At 48.9% G+C, this 27594-nt stretch overlaps 1 protein-coding gene across 9 annotated transcripts; it reads left to right on the forward strand.

Moving 5' to 3' along the window:
* Positions 1 to 2477: 2477 nt before the first annotated feature.
* Positions 2478 to 27368, forward strand: TRIM3 (tripartite motif containing 3). 9 transcript variants are annotated; one of them, XM_015114752.3, is made up of 12 exons: positions 2478 to 2654; positions 10630 to 10797; positions 17711 to 17942; positions 18164 to 18315; positions 18522 to 18702; positions 18974 to 19706; positions 19828 to 19931; positions 24577 to 24744; positions 24956 to 25124; positions 25379 to 25449; positions 26529 to 26669; positions 26795 to 27368. In XM_015114752.3, the coding sequence occupies exons 2-12, from the start codon at positions 10667 to 10669 to the stop codon at positions 26945 to 26947; spliced, it is 2235 nt and encodes a 744-aa protein (XP_014970238.1). In that variant the 5' UTR covers positions 2478 to 2654; positions 10630 to 10666; the 3' UTR covers positions 26948 to 27368. The 9 variants fall into 9 exon arrangements, with proteins under 9 accessions (XP_014970238.1, XP_028688508.1, XP_014970237.1 ...); XM_028832675.2 differs by having other exon boundaries at positions 17711 to 17937; XM_015114751.3 differs by having other exon boundaries at positions 2478 to 2628.
* Positions 27369 to 27594: the final 226 nt, after the last annotated feature.

Genomic DNA, 27594 nt, shown 5'->3' on the forward strand with positions numbered 1-27594 from the left:
CAGGTTTCAGAGATGGTTTGAAGGCCCAGTCGTCTCTCCCAGCCCCAGTTGGAGCCAAAGTTTTATTTGTCCTTTAGCCAGCACCAAGATAGCTATGGATCTTAAGAGCACCAGATCCAGAGGGGGTTGGGTTTGCTGACCATAATGCATTGATTCATACAGCAAATATTTACCGAGTGCTTTCATTTGCCAGGCACTGCGTTAGACCCTGGGGAGACATCAGTGAATAAAACACGGTCCCTGCCCAAGTGCCTAGGGCCTATTGGGGGAAAGAGACAAGTAACCAGGCAACTACAAAACAGTGATAAGCATTAGGATACAGAAGTACAGGGTGCTATGGGAGCACCAAGGAGGAGCATCTGGCATAGACTGGGGTGGAAATGAGGATGTCAGTTTGAAAGCTGAGACCAGGCCGGGCGCAGTGGCTCACGCCTGTAATCCCAACACTTCGGGAGGCCGAGACGGGTGGATCACGAGGTCAGGAGATCGAGACCATCCTGGCTAATCTCTACTAAAAATACAAAAATTAGCTGGGCATGGTGGTGGGCGCCTGTAGTTCCAGCTACTTGGGAAGCTGAGGCAGGAGAATGGTGTGAACCTGGGAGGTGGAACTTGCAGTGAGCTGAGATTGTGCCACTGCACTCTAGCCTGGGCAACAGAGCAGGACTTTGTCTCAAAAAAAAAAAAAAAAAAAAAAAAAAAAAAAAAAAAAAAAAGCTGAGACCTGAAGGGTGAGTAGATGACAAACAGGCAGGGTAACGGGAAGAGCATCCTAGGCAGAGAGGCCAGCATATAGTGAAGGCTCTGAATAGGAACTAGGAGGAACTGCTTGGAATGAAAAATGAAGAGGGAGTGGCTAGATGAAGACTGCAGGCTGGTTAAGGACTTTTGCCCTCTGGAGAAGGAGCTGAGAAGTATTTTGAGCAGAAATTTGACTGCATGGGAGAAGTATAGGGTTGAGAAAAGTAGTCCTCTAAGGCTTAAGACAGTGTCATATAGACTCCAGTTCCCTCATCTTGGGTAGTGTAGTAGCCCCCGCCCAAAGATAGTGTCATATAGACTCCAGTTCCCTCATTTTGGGTAGTCTAGTAGCCCCCGCCCAAAACTGCAAGCATGATCACCGTCTGGGGTTCCTTCACAAGCACTGGAGCATCCTGTGCTATGTGCTGAACTCAGGTGGATAAGAGGTTGAGCCAGTTCCCAAAGCTCCTGCTGCACTCAGGTGTTGAGCCTAAATCTGAACCTTGTGGAGAGGTCACAAGAAAGCTTCCTAACAGCACTTTGGTTTAGTCAGGGCTCAGGTGTCATCACCTGAATACCCTTTGGCCAAGGAAACGAGAATTTTTCAGGATTCTCCCCAACTTTGGAAGGTTGGAGGAAGGGGATGACCCACTCAGCAGATTCCCATAGTGCAGGGATCCTCACAGGCCTGAGTTTGCCCTTTGTCACGGATATTGCAGCTCCCAGGCAGTCTTCTGGGCTTTGGTCAGTCTGCAGTCATCTGACTAGAGCTTGATTTTTGGGGCAAAGAAGGTGGTCCTCATATGAATTGCCACTTCACGGGCCACTGGGGATTTTTCAACATGTAAGGTACTGAGTCTCCAAATGCTGGCTGTAGGGCCTAAAAACAGGACTCAACTCCAGGTTCTGCCCACTTTCTAGCTGAGTGATGAGGGCTAATGTCTGGGGAGCCAGATCCCTATTTTTTCCATTGTAAAATAAGGCCAATAAAAGATGCTACCTACTGACTATTGAATAATATATGTAAAGTGGCTAGTTCTGTGTCTGGCACATAATAACCACTCAGTCCCTGTAAACTGTTGTAATTATTTTCCACTTGGGGCTGCTTTTTGCACAAGGCGATGATTCTGAGAATTGCCCAGTGTCTTTGGTGTGAGGAAGGGGAGTCGCTGGATGGTCTGAACTAAAGCCTAATCAAATCCCCCACCTTTCTACCCCTTAACTCCTTCTCCCAGAGTTCTGGGTACTGCCCTTCTGCCGCCCAGAGATCGTGCTAAGGTACAGACGGTTTCTGCGTATTCCTGGTCAGGCGATAGACCAGCATATTACATAGGAGCACTCCAAGGAAGCCGGAAAGGACGCCTCCAGGAGGCAGGCGGCCCGGACAGGCACCCAGAGTCCGAAATCCCTGCTGCCCCAGCTGCCTTTTCTTGACGGAGTCTCATCTCAGTCCCTGAGACCGACTACACCGCCCTTCCCGGAGCCGGAGGCAGCTGGCGGAGATCCGGGATCCGAGATCCGGGATCCGGCTCGCCGGCTCGCCGGCTCCCCGGCTCCCCAGCAGCACCAAGGAGGCAAAGTGCCCAGGAGGTTGGGGCGTTGGGGAGGGGCGTGCCGATGCGGTAGGGGTGGGCGGGGCCTCCGTGGCGGGGGGCGGGGCGTGGGTGGGTCTTCCCTGCTGGAGTCGCCCCCTCCCCCGGCCGGTCCGCAGCCCCGCCCCGGCCCCTCCCTCCGGCCTGTGCTGCTAGTCCGGCGGCGGCGCCGGCGCGGGGACAGGCTGAGGCGCGGGCAGGGCCGGGCGGACGGGCGCTGGCAGCAGTAGCAGCGCCGCGGGCCCCTCAGAGTGGGCGCAGTCCAGGCTTTGCCCTCGCATCCTGCTCCAACGCGGTGAGTGCGACGGGCGGGCCCCAAAGGTGCGTTTGTATTCCTGTCAGCCCGGGTCTGGGTCCGAGCGTCTGTGGGTGGGGGCACGGATGATTTTCAAAAGCTGTGCTTCTCTCTGCCCACGTGAGGCGTGTCCATGTCCGTGAGAGCAGCAGGGGGATTCTTCGGGCTGTGGCTGCTCACGTGAGGTCCCTGTTTTGAGGCGGGGAGGCGCGGGTGGATGGGTGATGGTTCCTTGGAGGAGCGCGGGGTTTGGGAGCTTGTGTGTGTTGGCGGAGGGTGCTGAACGCTGCGGCCGAGGGTGGTGGTGGTGGTGGTGGTGGGTGCTGAGTGGGACTCTGGAATATTGTGGCCCAGCTTGTCTGAAGGGCTCTTTTCTCCCTGGTGCAGACACCTCCACCCCTTGCTCCCCCACCCCCACTCTACCCCCCCCCCGCCCCTTCCATCCTCTGGCACCCACAGGCCCACCAGTCAGGATGGAGGACACCCTTTCCTCCCCATGCACTGCTCTGTGGACAGGAAGCCTCATGTGGAGGCTGTTTTTTTGTGGGAAAGGACCCCTCTGGTTCTCCTGTAGCCTGAGCCCTGCCTGGAGGACCCCAGGCCCCTCCCTGGTTCTGACCTCCTCCCTTCTGGAATTGGCTTCAGATCCTGGGCTGCAAACCTGCAGGGACAGATGGTTGCAGGTTGGAGGGGCAGGCTGCACCCCAGGGAGGTCAGTTCGACTGAGGGCAGGCCCTGGGTTTGTTCTTGGTGTGGGGGTTCTCTGATGTGGACAACAGAAACTCAGGACTGGCCCTAGCAGGAAGATCACATCTGGGAGGTCAGAGCAGGTGCAGAAAATACCACAGGTCTCTCCTGGCCAGTCTGTCTAGCCCACTGGTGCCCATTCATCCCCTAAGCAGGGGATGATTTGCTGCAGAATTGGAATCAGAGCTGCAGGCCTGACAGGAGCCCTGCTTCTTTGGGCTTGTATGCCTCCAGTGACAGAGCACTTGCTACCTTCTGCTGTGGAAAAGCTTCCTTATATAAGCAGAGGTCTCTCTTCTTGGGACTTTATTCACTGTCTTGTTACTGCCATTACTTTTGCATCTCTCTCTCTGATGAAAGGGAACTGCAGAGATGTAAACAGGGCTCTCCTGTAACCAACATATACTGAGTACTTCCTGCATGCCAAGTACTGCCACAGCCACTTAGGAGACAATGGCATTCTTGCTGAGAGAACTTGAGCAAAAAGTCCATAGTTGAGATAGTATAGCCCAGGTTCAGAAAAAGCAGAAAAACCCTATGGTTAGAATAGAGAGCATTCATAGAGTGTCACAGGTGACTTAAAACTCAGCAAACATTTATTTACCAGGGGGCAGGGTGGGGAGTGTGGCGGGGGAGTGTGGAGGGGAGGGAACTAAGACCATCCTCTAACACATTTAGCCTAACAGTGAAAACTAGAAGTCAAATCATCGAGGTAGTACAAGATGAGATTTAATCATGGGCTCATGGTATGATCTGTAGAGACTCTTGGCTTGAGAGGGAACCTTGGGAGTCTCAGATTTTGAGAAAACACCCTTCTTCTCCCAATTTACAAGTAAGGGAATGGGGTCAGAACTTGCCTAGAGTTTCACCTTGTGTTAGTGGTGTTAGCTACAGTGTCAAGACTAGATCCTAGATCTCCTCACTTTTTAAACCTAGCCACGTTTTCAGAGGCAGAATTGAGGATGTAGTCATAGCTTGTATCTGAAAGGTGAAAGAAAAGGCATAATTGATAAGACTGCCAGGGTTCTGGCTTGTGAGGGTAGGTGAGTGGCAGTGTCTTTTATTTATTTATTTAGATTTATTTATTTTTATGCTTTTAGGATGTAAAAGCATCATGTATAACCTCGCCTTTTTGAGATTTGCAGTCTGTCCATTTGGTCCATATTTCTTAGTTTCTCTTGTTTCTGTTTCTTTACTCATTGTTTCCCCAATGTACATATCCACGTCCTATTTGTCCCTCAAGACAGCTCAAATACCCCTTCCTCTGGAAGCGTTCTTTATTCTATACCACCCTCAGAGTTAGATACTTCCTCCAGTTTGCTGCTGTAGCAATTTGAACATGTCAATATCATGGTACTTATCACATTGTAGTTACGTGTTTCCATTTGTTTCTCACATTAGTCTAAAGACTTGTGAAAGACAGGGAGTGTGTCTGATTCAGCTTTGTGTCTCCATTTCTCAGCTGAAGGACCTGGCCCACAATGTGCCCAGAGAAGTCTGATTGAATGGTTCATTCACTTTACTCAGTCTGGCAGTGTTGGGGGAGATGGCCATTGCTTTGCTTCCCTGCCAATCTTATTTAAAGGATTCATTGGCTTTAAGGACTTTGCCTCATCCAAGGCTTCATTTGTTTCGGAGAAAGCCCAAAGACTGTAACCTGCAGTCATTTGTCATTTTTTGAGTTCTCAAATGATCAGATAAACCTGGAAGCTAGTGAGTAGACGTGAGTTATTTTAGCAAGCAAGTGAGCCTAGCTGGCCTCTCACATCCATTTTCAACAATGCCTTGGTTACCTCCATTCACAGCTGTGTAATTCATGTATACTGGGAATCCTGTGAGATTGTAGGAAGAAGTTCTGGGGGAAATTAATGCTGTTTGAGAATTTGGAGAAACTGAAAAGCCTTGAAACACATGCTTTGCAGATGTCCAGGATCTAGTGGAGTCAGCACTGGCTGTCTTCATTTGTTCACAATCAGCTTCTTGCTTGACTCCCTGGATCTGGCTTCCTGTCCTCCATCCCCTGAAAACCACACGCTCTGAGGTTAATGAGAGCCTCTTTGGGGCTTAAATAATGGGACCTCTGCAGCATTTCACTCCCTTGTTCATGAAGTTCTCTTCTCCCTTGGCATTCATGACATCTCTGTTTCCTGATTCTCTTGCTTCTCTGGCTGTGCCTTCTCAATCTTCTTTGCAGACTCTGCTTCCTGGGCCTATCTCTTAAATATTGAGGTTCCTTGGGGCTTGGTGATAGGCCCTCCTTTCTCACTTTACCCTCTCTGGGTAATGTCATCCACTTCCATGGCTTCAGGAACCATCTCTACACCAACATCCAAATTCATGTCTCCAGGCCAGACGTCTCTCTTAGGCTTCAGCGTATCTTGCCAACTGCCAACTGGACCTCTCCACTTGAATTACATCCCATAGGCACCTCAGATTCATCACATTAAACACTGAACTCTAGCTGGGTGCTGTGGCTCATGCCTGCAATCCCCACACTTTGGCAGGCCAAGGCAGGAGGATTAGTTGAGCCCAGGAGTTTGAGGCTGCAGTGAGCTATGATCATAACACCACATTCCAGCCTGGACAACAGAGTAAGACCCTATCTCTTAAAAACAAAAATGAAAAAACCTTAAAAGATAAACACCGAACTTATCATCCTCTCATCCAAACTGCTGTTCTTTGAGAGTTTCCAAAGAATCGTCTGTTAATTCCTTCTTCTCCCCTAACTCTTCATATGTATACTCAGCCACCAAGTTCTGTTGCTATCCCCCTGCAAAATTCATTTATCTTGGCCTCCCTTTGCTATTCTCCTAATCAAGGCAGTTTCTTAATTTTCCATCCTTGCCCTTTAAACTATTTTCCACACAGCAGCCAAAAATATACTTTTGTCACTCTATACATAATAGCCCTCACCACTACCAAGGTTTTCCTTTGCTTTTTGGATAAATCCTTCATTCCCTAGCAGGTAAGGGTAAAGTCTCAACTCCTTAATAAGCCCAACAAAGCATTGCATCATGTGTCTTTTGCCTACCTCTCCATCTTGTTTCTTAGCCCTCCCATCACAGTGTCTGTCCTTTCTTTAGGAGAAAGTAACTTTCTTTAGCAGTTACTAAAGTTACTTTCTTTAGGAGAAAGGTTGGCTTCCAACCTCTGGACCCATCCCTGCTCCAGATCTAGGTTAGGTAACCTTTGTACTCCTGGAACAATTGGTGCTTCCTCATTATGGTCTTCACCACTTTGCATTGCAGTAACCTATTTATTAGATTGTGGAATCCATGAAGGCTGGGCTGTGACTATTTGTCTTTGTGTCCCCAGGCCTAGCAGCAGTGTCAAGTGAATGCTGAATGAGGGAATGAGGTGCCTTGAGAACTAAGCCATAAAGGATGGTGGGAATAACCAATGCAGGGATAGCAGAAGGCAGTCTGAGGAAGGAGAGTGAAGTCCAGCTCTGAGACCAAGGCCTTATAAGTGTCTGCTGTGATAAACAGTCCGCTTGAACCACCACCTATAGGATCTTGGGGGCAAATCTCTAGAGCACAGTGGGATGGAAGAGCTAGGACCCCACGGGAGGAAGAGAATCTCAGATTCAGGCAGGGGTATGGCCTCAGCGGCTGCATGCCCAGTAAGTCTGGGAGGCGAACTGAAGCAGGAAGGGGAGGAGGTGGGGAGGAGCTATTAGTCCTTGGAGGTAGCCCAATCCCCGCCCCTGTGTGACAGTCTGGGAGAGCCCCTAGGCTTGGAGAGAGGTGGAGCCTGGCATCCAGCTACCCCAGCAGGACCCAGCAGACCACTCCCACTCTTCCTCCCAGCCTTTCCCTTCACCAGACAGAAGCTTCAGCTTGCCTCCCGCCTCCTGGTCCTTCTGCCAACCTTCAATCTGTCCTCCCTCCTGCTATGTTTTCCTGGTATTAAGTCTTCAGACTCCAGAACCCATTACAACTGTAGAGAGAACATCAGGATGCCAGTGCCCACATCAGGAGAGGGTACTTTCAGGCATGCCCTTCCCACTCTACCCAGGCCCACTCTTACACAAACAAAAGGCACAGCAACTCAGCCCTTCTATCCCTCCCCAAATCTAGACTCCCTCCTGCATTCATTCATTCATTCATTCATTCATTCATTCATTCATTCATTCACAGTCTTCAGAAAAAGGCTCATAATGCATCTAACAGCATAGACAATGGTGACCTGGTCCTAGTCACTGCCTATTTTGGAGTAATTCAGCTATTGTTCTGCCACCCTTCATGACCAAATCCCTGCCATCCATTGTCTCATCTGCTGTGTTAACTTCATCTCCCATTTACTCTTCAGTCACTCTGATGTGGCTTCTGCCCCTGCCACTCCACCACAGCCAAATCTAGTGGACACTCTTCAGTCTGTTTCTTATTTCACCCCTTCTTTTTCTTGTACTGTTCTGTTGATTTCTTTGGTTTCACACTCTCTTGGTTTTCCTACCATTTCTCAGGATCTCTTTCTCAGTCACTTTTGCTAGCTCCCCTCCCTCGTGCCAGGCCCTTTTCTTATCATGTCTGCCCTCTGTCCCTAGGTGGTCTCATGTGTTTTCATTGCTGTAAGTGCCATTTATATGCCAGTGATCCCAAATCAGTAACCAGCCCAGACTTTTGACCTCCTGTATTCTGTTTCTCACTTGACAGCTTTACCTGGACATCACAGAGACACGTCGTACTTACCATACATAGAACAGAATGCCCCAAATCAGCTCCACCTCAGCTCTCACTGTCTCCATTCATGGCCCATCATTTGCTAAAATGATAAAGCTAGGAGTCATGATTGACATCCCTCTCACACCCAGTTCATCTTGATGTCCTTTTGATTTCTCTTTTATTTATTTTATTTTTATAGAGATGGAGTCTCATTATGTTGCCCAGACTGATCTCCAACTCCTGAGCTCAAGTGAACCTTCTTCCTCATCCTCTCAAAGTGCTGGGATTACAGATGTGAGCCATCTTGCCTGGCCAATGAATATTTCTCAAATCAGTCCAGCTTTTTGCTTGTAGCTCAGATGATACCCTGCATTATCTTACCCAAAGAACTTTGGTAGCTTCCTAACTGGTTTCTCTGATTCCACTCTTGTTTCTCTTTGTCTTCAATTCTCACAGCTGCCAGAGTAGCTTTCTAATTTATTTTCACTGATTTATAAACCACATCATCCCCCCCTCCAACTTAGGATAAAATCACTTTTTTTTGAGACAGAATCTCACTTTGTCTCATCCCAGGCTAGAGTGCAGTGGCACGATTATGGCTCACTGCAGCCTCCACCTCCTGGGCTCAAGCAATCCTCCCAGCTCAGCCTCCCAAGTAGCTGGGACTACAGGTGTGTACCACCATGCCCAGATAATTTTTAAATTTTTTGTAGATATTGGTCTCATTATGTTACCCAGGCTGGTCTCCAATTCCTGGGCTCAACGATCTTCCTGCCTTGGCCTCTGAAAGTGCTAGTATTACAGGCATGAGCCACTGCACCCAGCCAAAATCACATTCTTAATGGCGGTTATAAGGTCCTTCATGATCTCATCTCCACCTATCTTCCCAAACTCACCTCTTGCTTTTATTGACTTGGCTCCAATGAAAGAAGCTTTTTATTTATAGGACCCTGTCCTAGGCATTGGGTATGCAGTGATGAGCCTAGAATGATTTCCCTTCCTGATTCCCTGTTGTTTCTCACCCTCACCCATTCCATTTTTCTCCCATCCACCCAGAATTCTGCTTAAAAGTTACCTCCTTGGAGAGCCTTCCCTGGTGACCCAATCAAAAGTATTCTTTCTCACAGCATCCATTTTTTCTTTATATCACTTCCCTGCCACCATTGTTTACTTTTAGAATATTTGCCACCACCTCCCCACCACAGGGACAGTGACCATATCTCTTTTATCATTCCATTCCTAACACCTGTGCAAAGTAGGCAGTAAATATTTATTGAATTCCTGAAATCAGTTCAATAAGTATAGGTCAATCTTTATGTCAGACTCTGTGCTAAGTGCTAAGAATGAAAACATAAAATAAAATGTAAATACATAAATAAAATGCCTACCCTCAAGAACACTGCATGGAGTGGAGAAAGCAGAGAAGTAACAAGAAAATCACAGCATAGCTTTTAAGAGTTAGGATGGAGTAAATACAGGGTGCTGAGGGACACAGAGGTAGAGCACCCACGCCAGACTCTGGGTAGTCATGGAAGGTCTTCTAAAGGAGGTGACATTTATATGGGGACCTGAAAGATGCGTAGGTGTCACATCAGCCAGGAAACGGGGCCAGGAGGAGGATCTCAGGACAGAGAGAACGAATGGGTGATCTCCCAGAAGCAAAAGAGAACAAGGAGTTTTCCAGGAACTGGGAAAACAAACAAACAAACAAAAAAAAACAAAACAAAAAACCAGCAAGAATGATTGATCATAGACTCATGAGACATGAGGTTGTAGAAAAGGTATGGGGCAAAGTTAAGCCTCATTGGCCAATTTAAGGACTTTGGACAATGGAGAACCATTGAAGGAATTTAAACAGAGTAGTGACAAGATCAAATCTGTGTTTTAAAAACATTCTGGCTGCGAGGAAGATAGATGGAAAGGTGTCAGTGAGGAGACAAGAACACCAGTTAAGAGGCTATTGCTGTATTCCAGGAGAGAACTGATGGTCGCCTGAATTGGAGGGGGGGAGTAGCTGTGGGATTGGAGAGAATGGTTTAAGATATTCAGGAAGCAATCCTGAACTTGATACTAACTGGGTGTGAAAAAGAGTGCAGTTTCAGGTAGTTGTACTAAGAGGTGGGTCAGGGGATAAATGGAAGAGCTACAGGTAATCAAAGGGAGACACTCCATTCAGGTCTCTTGGAGGAGGATTTGGGGGAGGCAGAGGAGATGAAGGGTAAGTATGTCAGTGAAAATGGACATCTGTGTACCATGCACTCAATATACACTATGTCACACTTTCAAATTATTATTCTTATAATTACAAATTAAGACACTGAGGCTCAGATAAGTTATATGAATTGTCCAAGCTCACACAGCTGGTGAGAGACTGAGCCAGGTTTGAAACCCAGTCTAATCCTACATCTGTGCTCTTAAACAGAACACCAGGCTCAGGGGTCACATCACCCTGATCCTTCCAGTCACTGCCCTGTCTTGCCCCTAGCAGGGAAGAGGTGGGGGCAAGTTCTCTGCAGGGGATTTGAGTGGCGGGGATTGGGTGGGGAGAAGAAGTGCTGGACTCCCTGGTGCTGACCATCTCTCTGTACAGAGGCTGGTGTGAGTGGCAGGAGCCAACTGTGGGCGCCATGGCAAAGAGGGAGGACAGCCCTGGCCCAGAGGTCCAGCCGATGGACAAGCAGTTCCTGGTATGCAGCATCTGCCTGGATCGGTACCAGTGCCCCAAGGTTCTTCCTTGCCTGCACACCTTCTGTGAGAGGTGAGGGGATGTGTGTACTGGGGAGGGATGAGGATCCTGTGGGCTCTCCTGAGGGAGCATGTGTAAACCTGTAGTAGGTGAGGACAACATGCTTACTTGGGAGGAGAGCAGGTGAACCCCAACCTGCAGGAAATGAGGTTTTGGGGGCAAGAACCTGTGAGAGAACCATAAGCTTGTAATACTGGGCCATGGTTCCTGTCCAGAATAGGGCCTTCTCTGCCCTTTCCCATGGTTCCTGTCCAGAATAGGGCCTTCTCTGCCCTTTCCCAAACCTCAAGGCGGCTTTTGACACCACCTGATAAATCAAACAGTGTTGAGACTCAACCAGCTTTGGCATCAGCAATTTATGACTAGTAGGAGGATATTTGAAGCTGGGTCTGTCCTTCCCTGCTTGTCCTCATTGTTGTCCTCAGGTACTGAGTGAATGGCAACCCATCCCAGCCTCTAGGCTTCTATCAATCATTTATTCATTTAACAAATATTCATTTATTGAACAACTATGTGCCAGACCCTGTCCTAGGCATTGGGTATGCAGTGATGAGCAAAAACAGATATGATCCTTACTCTTTTTAAAAACGGATACACAATAGTTTACATATTTACAGGGAACATGTGATATATTGTTACAAGCATAGAATGGGTAACAATCAAGTAGAGTGTTTAAGGTACCCAACACTTATAATGCTTACTCTTAAAGAGCTAACAGTCGCCGGGCGCGGTGGCTCAAGCCTGTAATCCCAGCACTTTGGGAGGCCGAGACGGGCGGATCACGAGGCCAGGAGATCGAGACCATCCTGGCTAACACAGTGAAACCCCGTCTCTACTAAAAAAATACAAAAAACTAGCCGGGCGAGGTGGCGGGCGCCTATAGTCCCAGCTACTCGGGAGGCTGAGGCAGGAGAATGACGTAAACCCGGGAGGCGGAGCTTGCAGTGAGCTGAGATCCGGCCACTGTACTCCAGCCCGGGCGACAGAGTGAGACTCCGTCTCAAAAAAAAAAAAAAAAAAAAGAGCTAACAGTCTAGTGAAAGAGAAAGATAGTCATCAAATAATCATATAGCCAGATTATAGATAAATAGAACTTTTAGTAAGTGCTGCAAATAAAGTGCTGAGCTATGAGAGATTGTCATATGGAATCTGTTATGGTTTGGAGAATCAGGGAAGGTTTCCCTGAGGAGCAATTCAGAGAATGAATAGGAGTTAAGTAGGTAAAGGGAGTTGGAAGAGCATTCTGCGCAGAAGGAAGACCATTGGAAAAACCCATGTGACATGAGAAAATATGTCAGGTAAGAGGCCTGGAGGAAGCCTGGTGGGGCTAGAGCAGAGTGAGTGTGACTGAGAGTAGCATGGGATGAAGCTGGAGAGGTAGGTAGAGGCCAGACCACCTAGGGCTTTGTAGACCTGTTAGGGAATTTCGCCTTTACGCTGAGAGCCACATGAAGCCTTTGCAGGGTTTTATATATGATCGCATCTGTATTTTGACAGTACTCTCTCGGTCCCTCATCTCTCATTGTTCTTTCTTGGATGGCCTGGTCCCTGGGTCTTCTCACCATTGCCTCTATCCACACTTTTCCTCTGTCTTCTGCCCCAACTGAAACCTGGCTCTGCACCAGGGATACTGCTTCCCTGCCAGCCCTGCTCTTTGAGATTCCAGCTCCACTGCCCACTCTCCTTTATCAACTGGAAATGGCCTCAGTTTTCTTGTCCATTCAAGTTCTTCGGTCAACCTGGGGACAACCACCCTCTTGTGCCTGTTGGTTCTTAACTATTTCTTCAGGGTTGTCCCCCATTCCACCTCACTTAACACTCCCTCCCAACCATGCCCTGAATCTTTTCATCCAGAATCTTATCTGTAGTCATAAACTCCAACGTTCCACTCCTGGCTCTCATTACCCCACTCCCATTACACCACTTTTGATACAATATAAATGTCTAGCCCCTTTGACTGCTCCCTCTTTTCCCAGTCACCAACTGCATGCTGGCCTCTCGTTCTTTCCTGCCCATCCTGGACCCTGTGGCTGACTGACTGGCTCCCCTGCAGTTCTTTCACATCTTTATCCTTTGCAGAGCCCATGCAATAGAAGCTCAATGTCGGATCAGAGCCGAAATTGGATGTCTCTGCACTTTCTCCTGTGCCCAGATCACTGAGCACTCCTGGAGAAAATCAGTGGCTGAGAAATTTTAATAACAATAGCTACCACGTATTGATTGCTTACCGTTTGCCAGAGACTGGCTAAGTGATTTATACATACTGATTTCCTTAATCCCTGCAACAGATACTTTATTAACTTCATTTTATTATTTTATTTTAATTTTGTTTGTTTGTTTGATTTTTGTGTTTTTTTTGAGACATAGTCTCTCTCTGTCACCCACGCTGGAGTACAGTGGTGCCATCTTGGCTCACTGCAACCTGTGCCTCCCGGTTTCAAGTGATTCTCCTGCCTCAGCCTCTCAAGTAGCTGGGATTACAGGCACATGCCACCATGCCTGGCTAATTTTTGTATTTTTAGTAGAGACAGGGTTTCACCATGTTGGCCAGGCTGGTCTTGAACTCCTGACCTTGCGATCCGCCCACCTCAGCCTCCCAAAGTTCTGGGATTACAGGCCCACCGCGCCCAGCTTGTTTTAATTTTTTAATTTAATTTTAGTTTTTTAGAGATGAGGGTCTTGCTGTATTGCCCAAGGTGGACTTGAACTCCTGGGCTCAAGTGATCCTCCTGCCTCAGCCTCCTGAGTAGCTGGGATTACAGGTGCAGGCCACCACACCCAGGTATCCCCATATTAGAGAGGAGGAAACTAAGGTTCAAAGTCAGTAGGTAATTAAGAAATATCTCTGGCCAGGCGCAGTTGCTCATGCCTGTAATCCCAGCACTTTGGGAGGCCAAGGTGGGAGGTTCACTTGAGCCCAGGAGTTCCAGAGTAGCCTGGGAAACAACATAGTGAGATGTGGTCTCTACAAAAGAATTTAAAAATTAGCTGGGTGCGGTGGCATGCACCTGTAGTCCTAGCTACTCGGGAGGCTGAGGTGGGAGGATCATTTGAGCCTGGGAGGTGGAGGCTGCAGTGAGCTGTGATCACATCACTGCACTCTAGCCTGGGTGACAGAGAGAAGCTCTATCTCAAATTAAATAAATAAACAAATAAAAAAATAAAAGAAATATTTCCAAGGCTACACAGCAAGTAAATGGCTGAGGTCTGAATCCAGTTTTCACTGCAGAGCTCTCACTGTATCCCTTGGTCTCTGCTCTCAGAGTATGTTCTAGTGGGCAGTCACTGACAGTAAGCAATCAAGAAAACGAGAGCTGCAGCTTGTATTAATGTTTTGCAGGATATAAACAGAGAGAAGTAGGGGTGTTTGGGGCAAGAACTATTCTATATAGTCATCAAGGAAGGCTTCTCTGAGGAGGTGACATTTGACCTGAGTTCTGAGGATAAGAAGGAGACAGATTTTTCCAGGCAATAGAAAAATCTGTGCAAAGTTCTTGAGGAAGAAGTAGACAGGACATGTTCAGATACCAGAAAAGAAACCAGTGTGGCCAAGTGAGGAGGAAAGTGGGATGAGGTGAAATTGGAGAGAATAAGGGCAGTTTAAGGGGGAGCTTGTAGGTTTTCGGAAAGTGTTTGGATTTTATTCTAAGTGCAATGGGAAACCATTGGAGTTAAAAAACATATATATATATATACACACACATACACACACACACACACACACATACATACATACCCCCGTACAGGGAAATAATCTGATGTAAAAAGTTCACCCTAGCTATTATGGAGAGAATGGATTATAAAGGAGCAAGAGTGGAAACGGAGACCAGTTAGGAAGCTATCGTGAGCCAGGTACACTTGACAAATAGGAAAGGGATATTGCTGAATTAGAAGGTATTCTGCATGGGGAAACACTAGATTCAGTGAGCTGGGAAGAAAGCTGCTGAAGAATAGAGTGGAATTGTTGAAATGCAGTGATAGTTGATGAGAAATGGGTGTTAGTGGGAGCATGGGAAGGGGGAAAAGATCATTGGGGATGAGAAGGTCAAGGAATTAAGAAATCACAACATGGTGAAACCCCATCTCTACTAAAAATACAAAAATTAGCCAGGCATGATGGCATGTGCCTATAATCCCAGCTACTTGGGAGGCTGAGGTAAGAGAATGGCTTGAACCCGGGAGGTAGAGGTTGCAGTGAGCCAAGATTGTGCTACTGCACTCCCACCTGGGTGACAGAGCAGGACTCCATCTCGAAACAAAACAAAACAAAAAAACACCAAAAAAACCAAAAAACCAAAAAAAATTAAATACGTGAACACTTGTGAAGCACTTAGAATCATGCCTGGCACATAGTGTTTGTCAGATTTTAATTAAGATCCTAAGTTATAGGAAACATTAAGGCATGAGATTGAGGATATGGGAGAGTTTGCACAATGCAGATCTTCACTCCACAAATTTGAGGTCCCCAAATACAGCTGCCTTCAGTTCTCATATCTGTTTCTAGTAAGTGTCCTCTGCCCTCCCATCAGTGACTAATCTGAGCCATCATCAGGCCCCTGAATCCTCCATCGTTCACTCTCCTGTGTCCCCTGTACCCCTCTACATCCTCCTCTCCTTTCCTCCTTCCCTCCATTCAGAGACTGACATCCAGTCCTCCTCTTAAGGCCAATCTGAGGCACTCCCCAATCCTCTGCACTCCCCAGTCCTCAAGATCTTGTCCTCTCAGTTTTCTAGTCTCTTCCCCTTCTCCTTCTCTCCTGACTCTTCCATTCATAAGCAAGCTCAAAACTCCCATGCCAAACAGATAAAAACCCTTTGTCACCTTGTCCCTTTCTAGCACCATCCAACCCCTCAACCTCCTTCTCATTCGAACTTTCAAGCTCCCCTTCACTTAACTTCCAGCAGTCAAGCTTTCCTTCTTCTGCCACTCCCTCCCTGTTTTCCCTACAGACAAAGAACCCTCGCATTTGCCAAATTCAGTAGACATTTTCCTGTCCTTACCTTACCCAACTCCTCAGCTGCTTTTGACACTGATGACTACTCATTCCCTCCTGGAAATGTACCACTCACTTTTCTGCTCTAACACTGCTGCTCCTCCTGCCTCTCGGCCTGGTCTTTGTTGTCCTCATTCAGTTTTTGCTGAGTGCTCTGTCCCTCTCTCTTATCACCATCTATGCTTTCTTGGCTGATCCCATCCTCTCCCAGTGCTACCAAAGCCATCTAAATGTTGATGGCATGCCCATCTCTTGTCTCTAATCTTCATTCTCCTAACTGTCTACTGGTAACCTCAACCTGGATGTTTATTGTTACAGTAAATTCAACCAGGACAAGGCTGAACTTTCCTACAGCTACTCCTCTTTCTATGTTTCTCATCTTAGTGAATGTCACCACTATCCACTCAGTTATCTAAGCTAGGAAGCTGGAAGTCAATGAAGACTCATCACCTCCCTTTTCCCCATATCTAATCAGAAAACACCTCCCACCTTCCCTCCTTCTTAAACACTTCTCAGATTTGTTTCCACCTCATAGTCTACATTACTACTGCCTAAATCCAGGTCTTCCTCACTTCCTGCCTAGATTATTATAAGAGTATACTGGTTAAACACATACTTTGCATTTGAAGACAGGCTTCAGCACCCACTGCTGTTGTTACCTTGGGCCACTTGCCCTTCCTCCTGCTAACAGAAACACAAATCAGAGAGCATGGCACCTGGCACATATGCACTTAATAAATGGTAACTAGCTGATGCCACTGCCCTCGCCGCCCTCCCCCCTGCCCCCCTCCACCCCATCTGCTGTCTCATTCCCTTTAAATTCACTCTCCACACAGAGGTGGTGAAGAGGAGCTTGGTAAAATGTATACCTGGCTATACCACTCTCTGGCAGCTTCCTATTGCTGGTGGGATAACTTCTAAGCTCCTTGATTTCTCTCACCATTCCTTGCCTTGGACTTTGTCTCTAGCCAGCCACATCAAACTGCTCACAGTTTCCTATTCATACTATGCTGCTTCTTGCTGCCTTCTGTATCTGGACTACCCTTCCCCCTCTGCCTGCACCTTTCTTTGGTCAGGCTAACAACTATTTATCCTTGAAGATTTAGTTTACATCAACTTCTCTGAAGACTTTCCTGGACACCCTCTCCACCTACCTGAGCCAGATGCATTTCCTTATCACTGTATCTGTCATTCCTTATATTAACAATAAGTAATACAAGTAGCCTACCATATATAGTGCTATTGTGAATCAGGCATTTTACATTTAATTCTCTTCAAATATAAATATGTACTTTACATGTAATCCTCTAACACTCCGTGAAGCCTGTATTTCTCCATCTTACAAAGGAAGAGTCCTTCACTTGCCAAAGTTATGTAACTTGTCAGGGGTCACACAGTATAACAGGTGACCGACGGGGTGTTGCCCTGGGCAGCCTAGCTCCAGGACCCATTCCCTTAGTCATCATGCTATTTACTTCTGTACTATTCCTGTGACCTTTTTCTCTGTAGATGGGAAGTATTTTAAGGGTAGGCAATGTGCTTTATCTTTTTGTCCCCAGAGCTTGGCATAAATTTGGCAAGAGTAGATAGTAAATGTTTAATGAGTTAAAGAAGTTGGGCAGGGGGTGCCTAGTTGCACATTCCTATGAGAAGCATTTGTGAACACCTGTGAAAGGTGAGCCTGTGTGCACACTGTGAGGAATGTGGATAGTCTGCTCTTCTGAGAGGGGTCAGGGATGTGTTCCTCAGTTGTAAGAGGCAAGGCCATTATACCTGCTAGCAGATGAGATGTGTCAAGCAGAGAGGTTTTAAAATGAAGTATAATGGCACACCTGTGAGGGAAGGGGTCGGCACCCATGGGAAGTATAAGGAAGGGTGCACTTATGCTACCCCATTCACTCTGGTCTTCGACTCTCCTTCTTCCTGGACAGGTGTCTCCAAAACTATATCCCTGCCCAGAGCCTGACACTATCCTGTCCAGTATGCCGGCAGACGTCCATCCTCCCAGAGCAGGGTGTCTCGGCACTGCAGAACAACTTCTTCATCAGTAGCCTCATGGAGGCAATGCAGCAGGCATCTGATGGGGCCCACGACCCGGAGGACCCCCACCCCCTCAGTGCAGTGGCTGGCCGCCCTCTCTCCTGCCCCAACCATGAAGGCAAGGTGGGCCCAAGCGAGGCCCAGTGAGGCCGGGACTTGGGGTGGGAGGAGAGGAGAGGCATTGGGGGGTGCCGAGTGGCTGGGTGAAAGGGTACTGCTCTGGATGAGTGGTGCAGGTAGGGGGTGCACTTAGAAAGTAAGGGGCAGGGAGGGCAGGTGGGGAGGGGAGGGGACAAAGAAGTGTGATGTCTAGCCATTACCCAACTGGAGTCCTTGTACCACAGACGATGGAGTTTTACTGTGAGGCCTGTGAGACGGCCATGTGTGGTGAGTGCCGTGCTGGGGAGCATCGTGAGCATGGCACAGTGCTGCTGAGGGATGTGGTGGAGCAGCACAAGGCAGCCCTGCAGCGCCAGCTTGAGGCTGTGCGTGGCCGGTAGGCACTGGGCAGGGTCCTGGGCTGGTGGGGCCACAGGGATGGTGTGGGAGGGGAATAAAGGGTCTGGGAAGGGCAGACATAGAAGTCTCAGGGAGGTCTCAGGAAGGAGATCTCCACGAGGGCAGCAATAGGGTCCCCAGGGAGAAGGGAAACTTCTGCAAAGCCACCCTTAGCAACTCTGGCATGAGATGTTCCCCCTCCAGATTGCCACAGCTGTCTGCAGCAATTGCCTTAGTTGGGGGCATCAGCCAGCAGCTGCAGGAGCGCAAGGCAGAGGCCCTGGCCCAGATCGGTGCAGCCTTCGAAGACCTCGAGCAAGCACTGCAGCAGCGCAAGCAGGCTCTGGTCAGAGATCTGGAGACCATTTGTGGGGCCAAACAGAAGGTGTGTCTTGTGTTCACCCTTTTCTACCATCGTCCTTTGTGATGGTTTTATTGCCTCCATTGTTCCTCTGTCTTCCACACCAGCTCCCCATTCCCCAGCCTAGATATTCTGCCTCCTCACATGCCCTCAGTAGGTGCTATGGGCATCTGTGTCCTCTGTCCACAGGCACCCTCTTGTATTTCTTTTATGCCACAGTGCTACAACTTCAGTAATCACAGAGACTCCCCCTGTGCCAGTCTGCTCACCCACTCCTCCCTCTACCCCTCCTCAGGTGTTGCAAACCCAGCTGGACACTCTGCGCCAGGGTCAGGAACACATCGGCAGTAGCTGCAGCTTCGCAGAGCAGGCACTGCGCCTGGGCTCGGCCCCGGAGGTGTTGCTGGTGCGCAAGCACATGAGAGAGCGGCTGGCGGCATTGGCGGCACAGGCCTTCCCGGAGCGGCCACACGAGAATGCACAGCTGGAACTGGTCCTTGAGGTGGACGGGCTGCGGCGATCCGTGCTCAATCTGGGCGCACTGCTCACCACGAGCGCCACTGCACACGAGACGGTGGCCACCGGAGAGGGCCTGCGCCAGGCGCTAGTGGGCCAGCCTGCCTCGCTCACTGTCACTACCAAAGACAAGGACGGGCGGTTGGTGCGCACAGGCAGCGCTGAGCTGCGCGCAGAGATCACCGGTCCGGACGGCACGCGCCTTCCGGTGCCAGTGGTGGACCACAAGAATGGCACATATGAGCTAGTGTACACAGCGCGCACGGAAGGCGAGCTGCTCCTCTCAGTGCTGCTCTACGGGCAGCCAGTGCGCGGCAGCCCCTTCCGCGTGCGTGCCCTGCGTCCTGGGGACCTGCCACCTTCCCCCGACGATGTGAAGCGCCGTGTCAAGTCCCCTGGCGGCCCCGGCAGCCATGTGCGCCAGAAGGCAGTGCGTAGGCCCAGTTCCATGTACAGCACAGGCGGCAAACGAAAGGACAACCCAATTGAGGATGAGCTCGTCTTCCGTGTTGGTACAGAGAGCCCAGGGCAGAGCCAGATGGGCCAGGCTCAGGTAGTGGGTGGGGAGGGAAGGGAGGTTCAAAATGACGTCTGAGTGAATTCTTTTGTTTTCACTCCTATCCCTTCCCACAGGCAGTCGTGGAAGGGAGAAAGGTGAATTCACCAATTTACAAGGTGTGTCCGCAGCCAGCAGCGGCCGCATCGTGGTAGCAGACAGCAACAACCAGTGTATTCAGGTAAGCACCTTTACCGCTCGACTCCACCACCAAAATAAGGGTTTTCAAGCTACAGCCTCCTGAAAAGATAGAATGTACAGGTCACCTCCTGGAAAGATGGAACCCTGCGGATAGTACCGTTCCTTAACAGCGGTGAATCAAAGGATCACCCCTTATGCACCCACCGGCCACCCCATTCCCATAGGCCATAACTGTAACCAGCACCTTCAGTCAGAAACCAGAGTTTACTATGCTTGTAGCCTCACCTTTGTAGGCCATGGCTTAGGCCAGGTCCGCTCCTGGACTGCAAAGATCTGGCTCATTCCTCCTTCCCTTCTGCCTCTCCTTGAGCCTCTTACTTTCTCCCTTTTTCTCCTGGTGGCCAGGATGCAGGCCTGCCCTCCCTTGCTGTCTTCCAACATGCTTACCTGACTCCTGAATGTATGTAGTCTGTCTGGAGTCTCTGCAGTTATCAGGTTGGCTAGACAGTCACATGGGGGTATCTTGGCCAAAGCGGGTATCTTTCAGTGGCTAGAAGTTGTAGCATAACCTCACAGGTGTTCCTCCCACTGCCTCTCCCATAACCTCATACAGCTGATTATAGCATACATCACACCGAATGGACATGGTTTCTGCTGCACTGTGAGCTCCTTTTCAAAGCCAAGAAATGTGCCTTTTTCTCTCTCTGTTTCTTCTAGTAAAAACTCAGAGCCTAGTACAGTGGGTACCAGGGTAGTTGACACAGCAGAGCAGTTAAAAGCTCAGGTTCTGAAACCAGACACCTGAGCTTGAAATCTAGCTGTGTCACATACTAACAAGTCACATGACCTCTTTGAGCTTCAGTTAACTCATGTGTAAAATTAGGAAAAGTATATCTGATAGGGTTGTGGGGAGTGTTAAATGATGTACTGTACTTGACATCTAGTGAAACTTCTGATGTTAGCTATTGTTAAAAAGATCATCATCCAGGTGGAGGCTGTAAACAAAGGCAAGCAGGTGGGAAAGAGCTGGAGGAGGTGGTTCAGGGAACTGGAAGGAGCCCAGCAGGCTTAGAGGTAGATTACTATTAGAAGCCGGGGGTAGCTGAGGTCAGATTGTAAATGGTTTTGGAGATGGAGTGTGGAATTTTTATTTTATCCTATAGGGGATTGTTTCTAACTACCATGCACTTTACTTCTTCGAAACATTTTACTGGGTAGCAAAACTTTTCGCTGAAGATCCTTACTTCTCAACACCTATACGTTTAAACTTTCTGACCCTGCTTGAGTACTCATATCACTGATCCAGCTGTACTAAGGTCCTTTCCCTCAGTGATGGCTACTCCCTGACCCCTGCTTTTCACCTAACAGTCTAAAAGTGCCAGGGACTCTTCTGTGGCCGTATTCCCAGTTCTGTCCAGTCTGCCTTTACTCCTACCCTATTTCTAAGAGCAGAGGAATGGAGAGGCCCTGTGCAGCACAAAAGGCATTTGGGTCCAGCCTGAATAGTGAGGAGGGGATTGCAGGGGAGTAATGAGGTGGTGCTGAGTCCCTACTCAGTGACACCTTCCAGCTCCTTTCCAACTCCTTAGGCTGGGAATGCTTCCTGGCATAAAAGTTGAGATTTGGGACCCCTTCTCTGTTGTGCACACACACAGGTGTGCTCCCTGCTCACATGCACAGATAAGTGCCACTTTGTCCTGGTGAGGGGGCTGAGCTTCCTCATTATTTTTTGTTTGTTTGTTTGTTTGAGACAGGGTCTCTGTTGCCCAGGCTAGAGTGCAGTGCTATGATTACAGCTCACTGTAGCCTTGACCTCCTGTGCTCAAGTGATCCTCCTACCTCAGCCTCCGAAGCAGCTGGGACTACAGGCGCATGCCACTATACCTGGCTAATTTATTTTATTTATTTTTTTTATTTTTAGTAGAGACAGGGTCTCACTATATTGTTTGGGCTGATCTGGAGCTCCTAGGCTCAAGCTATCCTCCTGCCTTGGTGTCTGAAAGTGCTGGGATTACAGGCATGAGCCACTGCACCTGGCCTCCCCATTGTTTCAGAGTGGGGAATTGAGAGGGAACACCTGGTATAGCTCCACTCTCTTCCAAACACCTGCTACTTCTATGGCAGTCCTCCTCTTGCTTCTACTTCCACCTGTCCTCTGTGTCGCCACTGCTAGGAGCCTGGCTCAGATTTCTAAGTTGAGTTTCTGCTTCTCTTACTCTGGAGTCCTTAGGGCTGGCATGGGCTGGGCTCCCTGATGAGGTCTGACCCCCGCCCCCCCTCCTCTCAGTACATGGGGATTGGGATCCTCACGACATGACCGTTTTCTCTTTTGGACCCTTCTATGTTGGAGGATGAGGCAGACCCCCTCATTGAGTGGAACCAGCATCAGCTGACAGAAGACAAAAAACATTTTGTGATTCTGAGTGAATGATTTGATTTGTATATATTATGTCCTTGTGTAATTGTGTAAGCTCCCAGTTTTATCAGCTCTTCTGTGAAAATTCCCTCATTCCCTTAGGCAGAATGTTAAATCACATTCTTCTCAGTTCCCTCAGACTTTTGCTGCTGTACTTTTCATACTTTACTGGAATCACTGGTTTGTTTTTGTTTTTGTCTGATTTTGTTTTGTTTTTTTTTTGGTTTAAGTCTTTCTCCCCCACTAGACTGTGAGATCCCTGAAGTCAGGGATCTACTTTCAGATACCTTGGTATAGGAGAGAGATGTTAAGGACCAAACTAGGACACCAGCAGATTCTAGAGATATTAAGGAAGCAAGAATGGCAGATTTTGCTGAGTCGTCAAATATCAAGAATGGCAGGACTTTGTGGACTGGGTAGATGGTGTTGCGGTTCAGGAGCAGGCCCAGGTTTAAGTTGATGAATTCGCTTTTGCAGATGTTTGAGATAGCTATGCAACATTCAAGTGGAGATGTCCAGTTCAGGTCTGAGATTGAGCTGGGGAGTTCATTCATTGTTGAATGTCTACTATGTGCCAAATGCCATATCAGTGCTGCAAATGCAGCAGCAAACAAAACAGATGCAGTCCCTATGCCATGCGAGGCTTACATCCTTAGAAGGGGACACTGATATTTAACAGTTATTTAGCTGCAAAATGATAATTATTATGAAGAGAGCTGTAAAGCATATATCCTGGTGACCTAAGTTGATGTGTGCATATTGATTTGGTAGGGTGGAGGGTGGTCATTAAAGTCTTCTCTGAACAAGTGACCTGGAAATTCTAAGAATGGAAAGATGAGTAAGAGTTGGCCAGGTGTCAAGGGTGGGATAGAATTGGACTGGAAGAACAAGACATCCCCAAGCCTCATCAGTATTGGGCCAGAACCTGAGCTGCTCAAACTGGAGGGGCATTACCTCACTGCTGAACCTGTACCTTTTAGTCTCCCTCACTTCTATTTAGCTTGTGGAGCTCATGGTATCTCCCTTCTCATACTGATGAGTGCTGTCCTGCCACAGGGGACCACTGCAGAACCCAAGAGCTGTGCTGGTCAGCCAGAGAAGAGCTTAGTAGAAGACCCACATTAGAAGAAAGGGACGCATGTTGGTGGTACCAGTTTAAACAGCCCTGCAGGACTAAGAGATGGGGTTGGGCTGGGGCAGGGACGGGGAGACCAGTCCATTAAGGAAGGCACAGGTTTGAATCCAAGAGCAAGGCCAATGCCCAGAACTTGAGTTCTCCAAGGCAGCTCCTGGCTCTCGTTCATCTTGTGTCCCCAGAGCCTATAACAAAGCAAAGTGTATGGGACTTACGTAGTGAGTAATGTTTTGACTATGAAGGAAAAGCCAGAAAGCTTAGCTAAAGCGGAAAGGAGGATTAAAGGAGGTGCTTTTGGGACAGGGAGACCCGAGCATATTGGGCAGCTAAAGTGGAGAAGGTTGGAGAAGGGAGAGGTTGAAAGGTTCACTCTGTCTAGGAGGAAGATTTCCTTGTCAGCCTCATAGCCTGAATGAACTAATTCTTGTATACATTCTCCTCTCTCACCTACCCCATTCCAGTCTGCTACTAAGTCTCATGAGTCTACCTCCTACATGTGTCTTGAGTCCATCTGCTTCCCTCCAGCCAATTTCCTTGGTCCAAGCCATCATCATTTCTCAACTGGAATACTGCAACAGCCTCTGACTGGGCAGCTTGACTCCTCCCTACAGCCAGAATGTTCTTTCTTAAAAGCAAAATTGATCTTGTCACTGCTATGCCTGGAAATGTTTAGAGACTCCTCATTACACCCAGGATAAAACATAATTCCTTCTTTTGTTCACCTGGGTCCTCCCTGCAGTCTAGCCACACTGGACAGGTCCTCAAGTGGTGCCCATACTTGACTTTGTGCCTTTTACAATCTGCTCACTCTGCTCGAATGCCTTTCCTTTTCCTTTTCTGGCCGAATTTGGTTTATGTGGCATCCTTATTAGGCTATTTGTTGAGATATCTTCTTCTCTTGGAGCCTTTTATCACCATTCCCCTTCATCCCTTCATGTTCTCACAACCCCATTCACATCTCTGTTGCATTCCCCCAGACCTGCTGCCATGTTTGATTTTTGTCAGTGAGTGCTTGTTGAATGACTGAATAAATGGTGGTGGGGGGGTCTCCTCCCTCAAGATCCTGCTCCCTTCTGTCTGTGCCCACAGTGTCACCCCTCCTACCTGCTCCCTTCCCTTGCTCCTCTGCTCCAGGTTTTCTCCAATGAGGGCCAGTTCAAGTTCCGTTTTGGGGTCCGAGGACGCTCACCTGGGCAGCTGCAGCGCCCAACAGGTGTGGCAGTGGACACCAATGGAGACATTATTGTGGCAGACTATGACAACCGTTGGGTCAGCATCTTCTCCCCTGAGGGCAAGTTCAAGGTGAGAGGCCTGCTGTCACTTTACTTACCCTGGTGTCCAGCTGAACTGACCAGTCTAGTGCCTCTTGGTGGTCAGGGTCTGGACTGATCCAAACCTACCTCCTCCTCCTCGCTGTTCTTTCCCCAGCCCAAGGTTCTGCTTTGATGCTGGGTTAGGACTACTATCCCCACTAGTCAGAATAAAACCTGTTATGGATATTCTCTTCCTCCAGACCAAGATTGGAGCTGGCCGCCTCATGGGCCCCAAGGGAGTGGCCGTAGACCGGAATGGACATATCATTGTGGTCGACAACAAGTCTTGCTGCGTCTTTACCTTCCAGCCCAATGGCAAACTGGTTGGCCGTTTTGGGGGCCGTGGGGCCACTGACCGCCACTTTGCAGGTATGGGGGGACAGCTCCAAGATTTATGCTGATACCCCTGTTCCAGAGACCTCCACTAGATACTCCAGTTCTAAGGGCCCTCTCCTCTTATATCTTGGCTCTGGAGATCCCACTTCCCTATACTTTAGCCCTGTCATCTCAGTCCTAGAGACCGCACCCCTCTCCTAACACCCTAGCTTTATCTTCCCAGATACTCTTCCCCATCCCACTCGGTGTCCCAGCTTACTGCCCTGAAGACCACTTTGTATTTTCAGGGCCCCATTTTGTGGCTGTGAACAACAAGAATGAGATTGTAGTAACGGACTTCCATAACCATTCAGTGAAGGTCAGTGTCCTCCCTCCCTCCGTGACCACTGTCCCAACATCCTTTTCTCTTCCACAAGACTGCTATTTTACCTCCTCCTTTTCCCCTTGAGATCATTCACTCAAACAATACACATTTACACATTTATGGCATGGCTGCTTTGTCCCAGGCAGTATGCTAGAAGCTGGAGATACAGTGATGCACAAAGCAAATGTATTCTGTGTCTTCTTGAGTATAGTCTAGTAGGGAAGAGAAAAAGGTAACCAAAAAGTTACAATATGATGTAACAGATTCTGTGATAGGAAGGTACAGGGAACTGTGGGAAGGGATACTGAAATGTATGATTCAGGAAAGACTATCTGAGGAGGACCTCAAGCACAAGTGGGAATTAAATGGAAGGCAGAGGAGGACGAGAGTGTTTGAGACACAGGAAGAGCCAAGAATGGAGGTGGGAACCTTGATAGTGTATTTGAGAAATCACAAGTAGTTCAGACTCAACTTGAGGAGCGGACCGTGAAAGCTGAGGGTGAGGCTTGTGTGCCCCCTTAAGGGGCTTGCTTTCCTCCCAAGAGCTATGGGGAGTCACAGTATTGCAGGCAGGGGAGTGATGCAGTCCTGGGTGTCTTAGATCACTCAGGCTGAGGCAAGACTGAGGCAGGAAGATCAATCTTTTGCAGTGATCCGGATGAGAAATGATGTGAGCCTGGACCATGAGAAAGACGTGACAGTGTATACGTAGGGTGTAGATTTGAGAGGGGGATTTGAGATGGAATTAAGGGTTGTGTTAATTCACTGGCTTATCAAGCAGAGAGGAAATTGGAGTCAAGAGTGACTCATGGCCAGCTGGGTGGCACCAGTCATTGAGATAGAGAACTGAGAGAACTGATTTCCCAGAGAAAATGAGCTGTTAGATTTGATATTCCCAACAGACATCAGCAAGAGTTGTCCAGTAGGCAGTAGGGCACATGGATGTGAAGCCTATGAAGCAGATTTGGGCTTAGCTGTAGATCTGGGTGGGGGTCCTCAGCCCTGGGACTTCACCCTGTCCTCCTCCAAGGCCTGAGGCCAGGTCCCCAGTCCCTAGCCCCTTCCCCCGCCAGGTGTACAGTGCCGATGGAGAGTTCCTCTTCAAGTTTGGCTCCCATGGCGAAGGCAATGGGCAGTTCAACGCCCCCACAGGAGTAGCTGTGGACTCCAATGGAAACATCATTGTGGCTGACTGGGGCAACAGCCGCATCCAGGTGAGTAGGGCCTGGGAATGACATGAGGGGGAGGTTTCCTGCTGTGTCCCATATGCCCATTCCCCCAAAACAGACTCTCATCTGCCTGATCTTGCCTCTCCCTCCGTTCTCCACTCCTTCCCCAGGTATTCGACAGCTCTGGCTCCTTCCTGTCCTATATCAACACATCTGCAGAACCACTGTATGGTCCACAGGGCCTGGCACTGACCTCGGATGGCCACGTGGTGGTGGCTGATGCTGGCAACCACTGCTTTAAAGCCTATCGCTACCTCCAGTAGCTGCACAGAGGCCCTGCCTGGCTTGTGGAGGGACAGACATTGGGGTGATTGGACAAAAGAGGGTCTGGCTGGGAGGTGGGCCAGACCTGGCAGCACTGAATGTGGGCTGTGGGCGTGGGTGCGCCCGGTGCCCTCCCTCTCCTACCCCCAGCCCCACGGTTGCACTTTATTTATTCGGTTCTTGCTTTGGTGACTGGGTGAGCCGGGACTGTGGTCCCGGGGATGTGTGCAGAGCTTCACCCTACCTTTCTTACACACCTCCCCTCCCCTCTCAGTCTGCTCCCCATCCCCCAGCCTGGGGCCAGAACAGCCTCCTACTCCAGGACAGAAGTCCCTCTAGTTGTCTCCCTACCACCCTATACACACTGACAGAGACAGCAATACCCCACCCGCCCCCATATTAAATAAATGTCTTCACCAAGATGTTTTTGCTGGGTTCTTGTGGGGCAGGGCTGCAGTGAAGAGATGGGATGGTGGGACTAGCTCTGGACTAAAAGGTGGGCAAGCAGGCAGGCAAGGGACCCAGTTTCCCAAGCAGGTCCTGATGTTTTGAAACTTGCATAGAGAGGAGCAAGAAAGGGTGAACCCATGGGACCCTGAGCCACCTGCCATATCCCCATCCCCAGGCCCTACAGAAGTAGGCAAGT

This window comes from Macaca mulatta, chromosome 14 (assembly GCF_049350105.2).
Source record: "Macaca mulatta isolate MMU2019108-1 chromosome 14, T2T-MMU8v2.0, whole genome shotgun sequence".
Classification (NCBI taxonomy): domain Eukaryota; kingdom Metazoa; phylum Chordata; class Mammalia; order Primates; family Cercopithecidae; genus Macaca; species Macaca mulatta.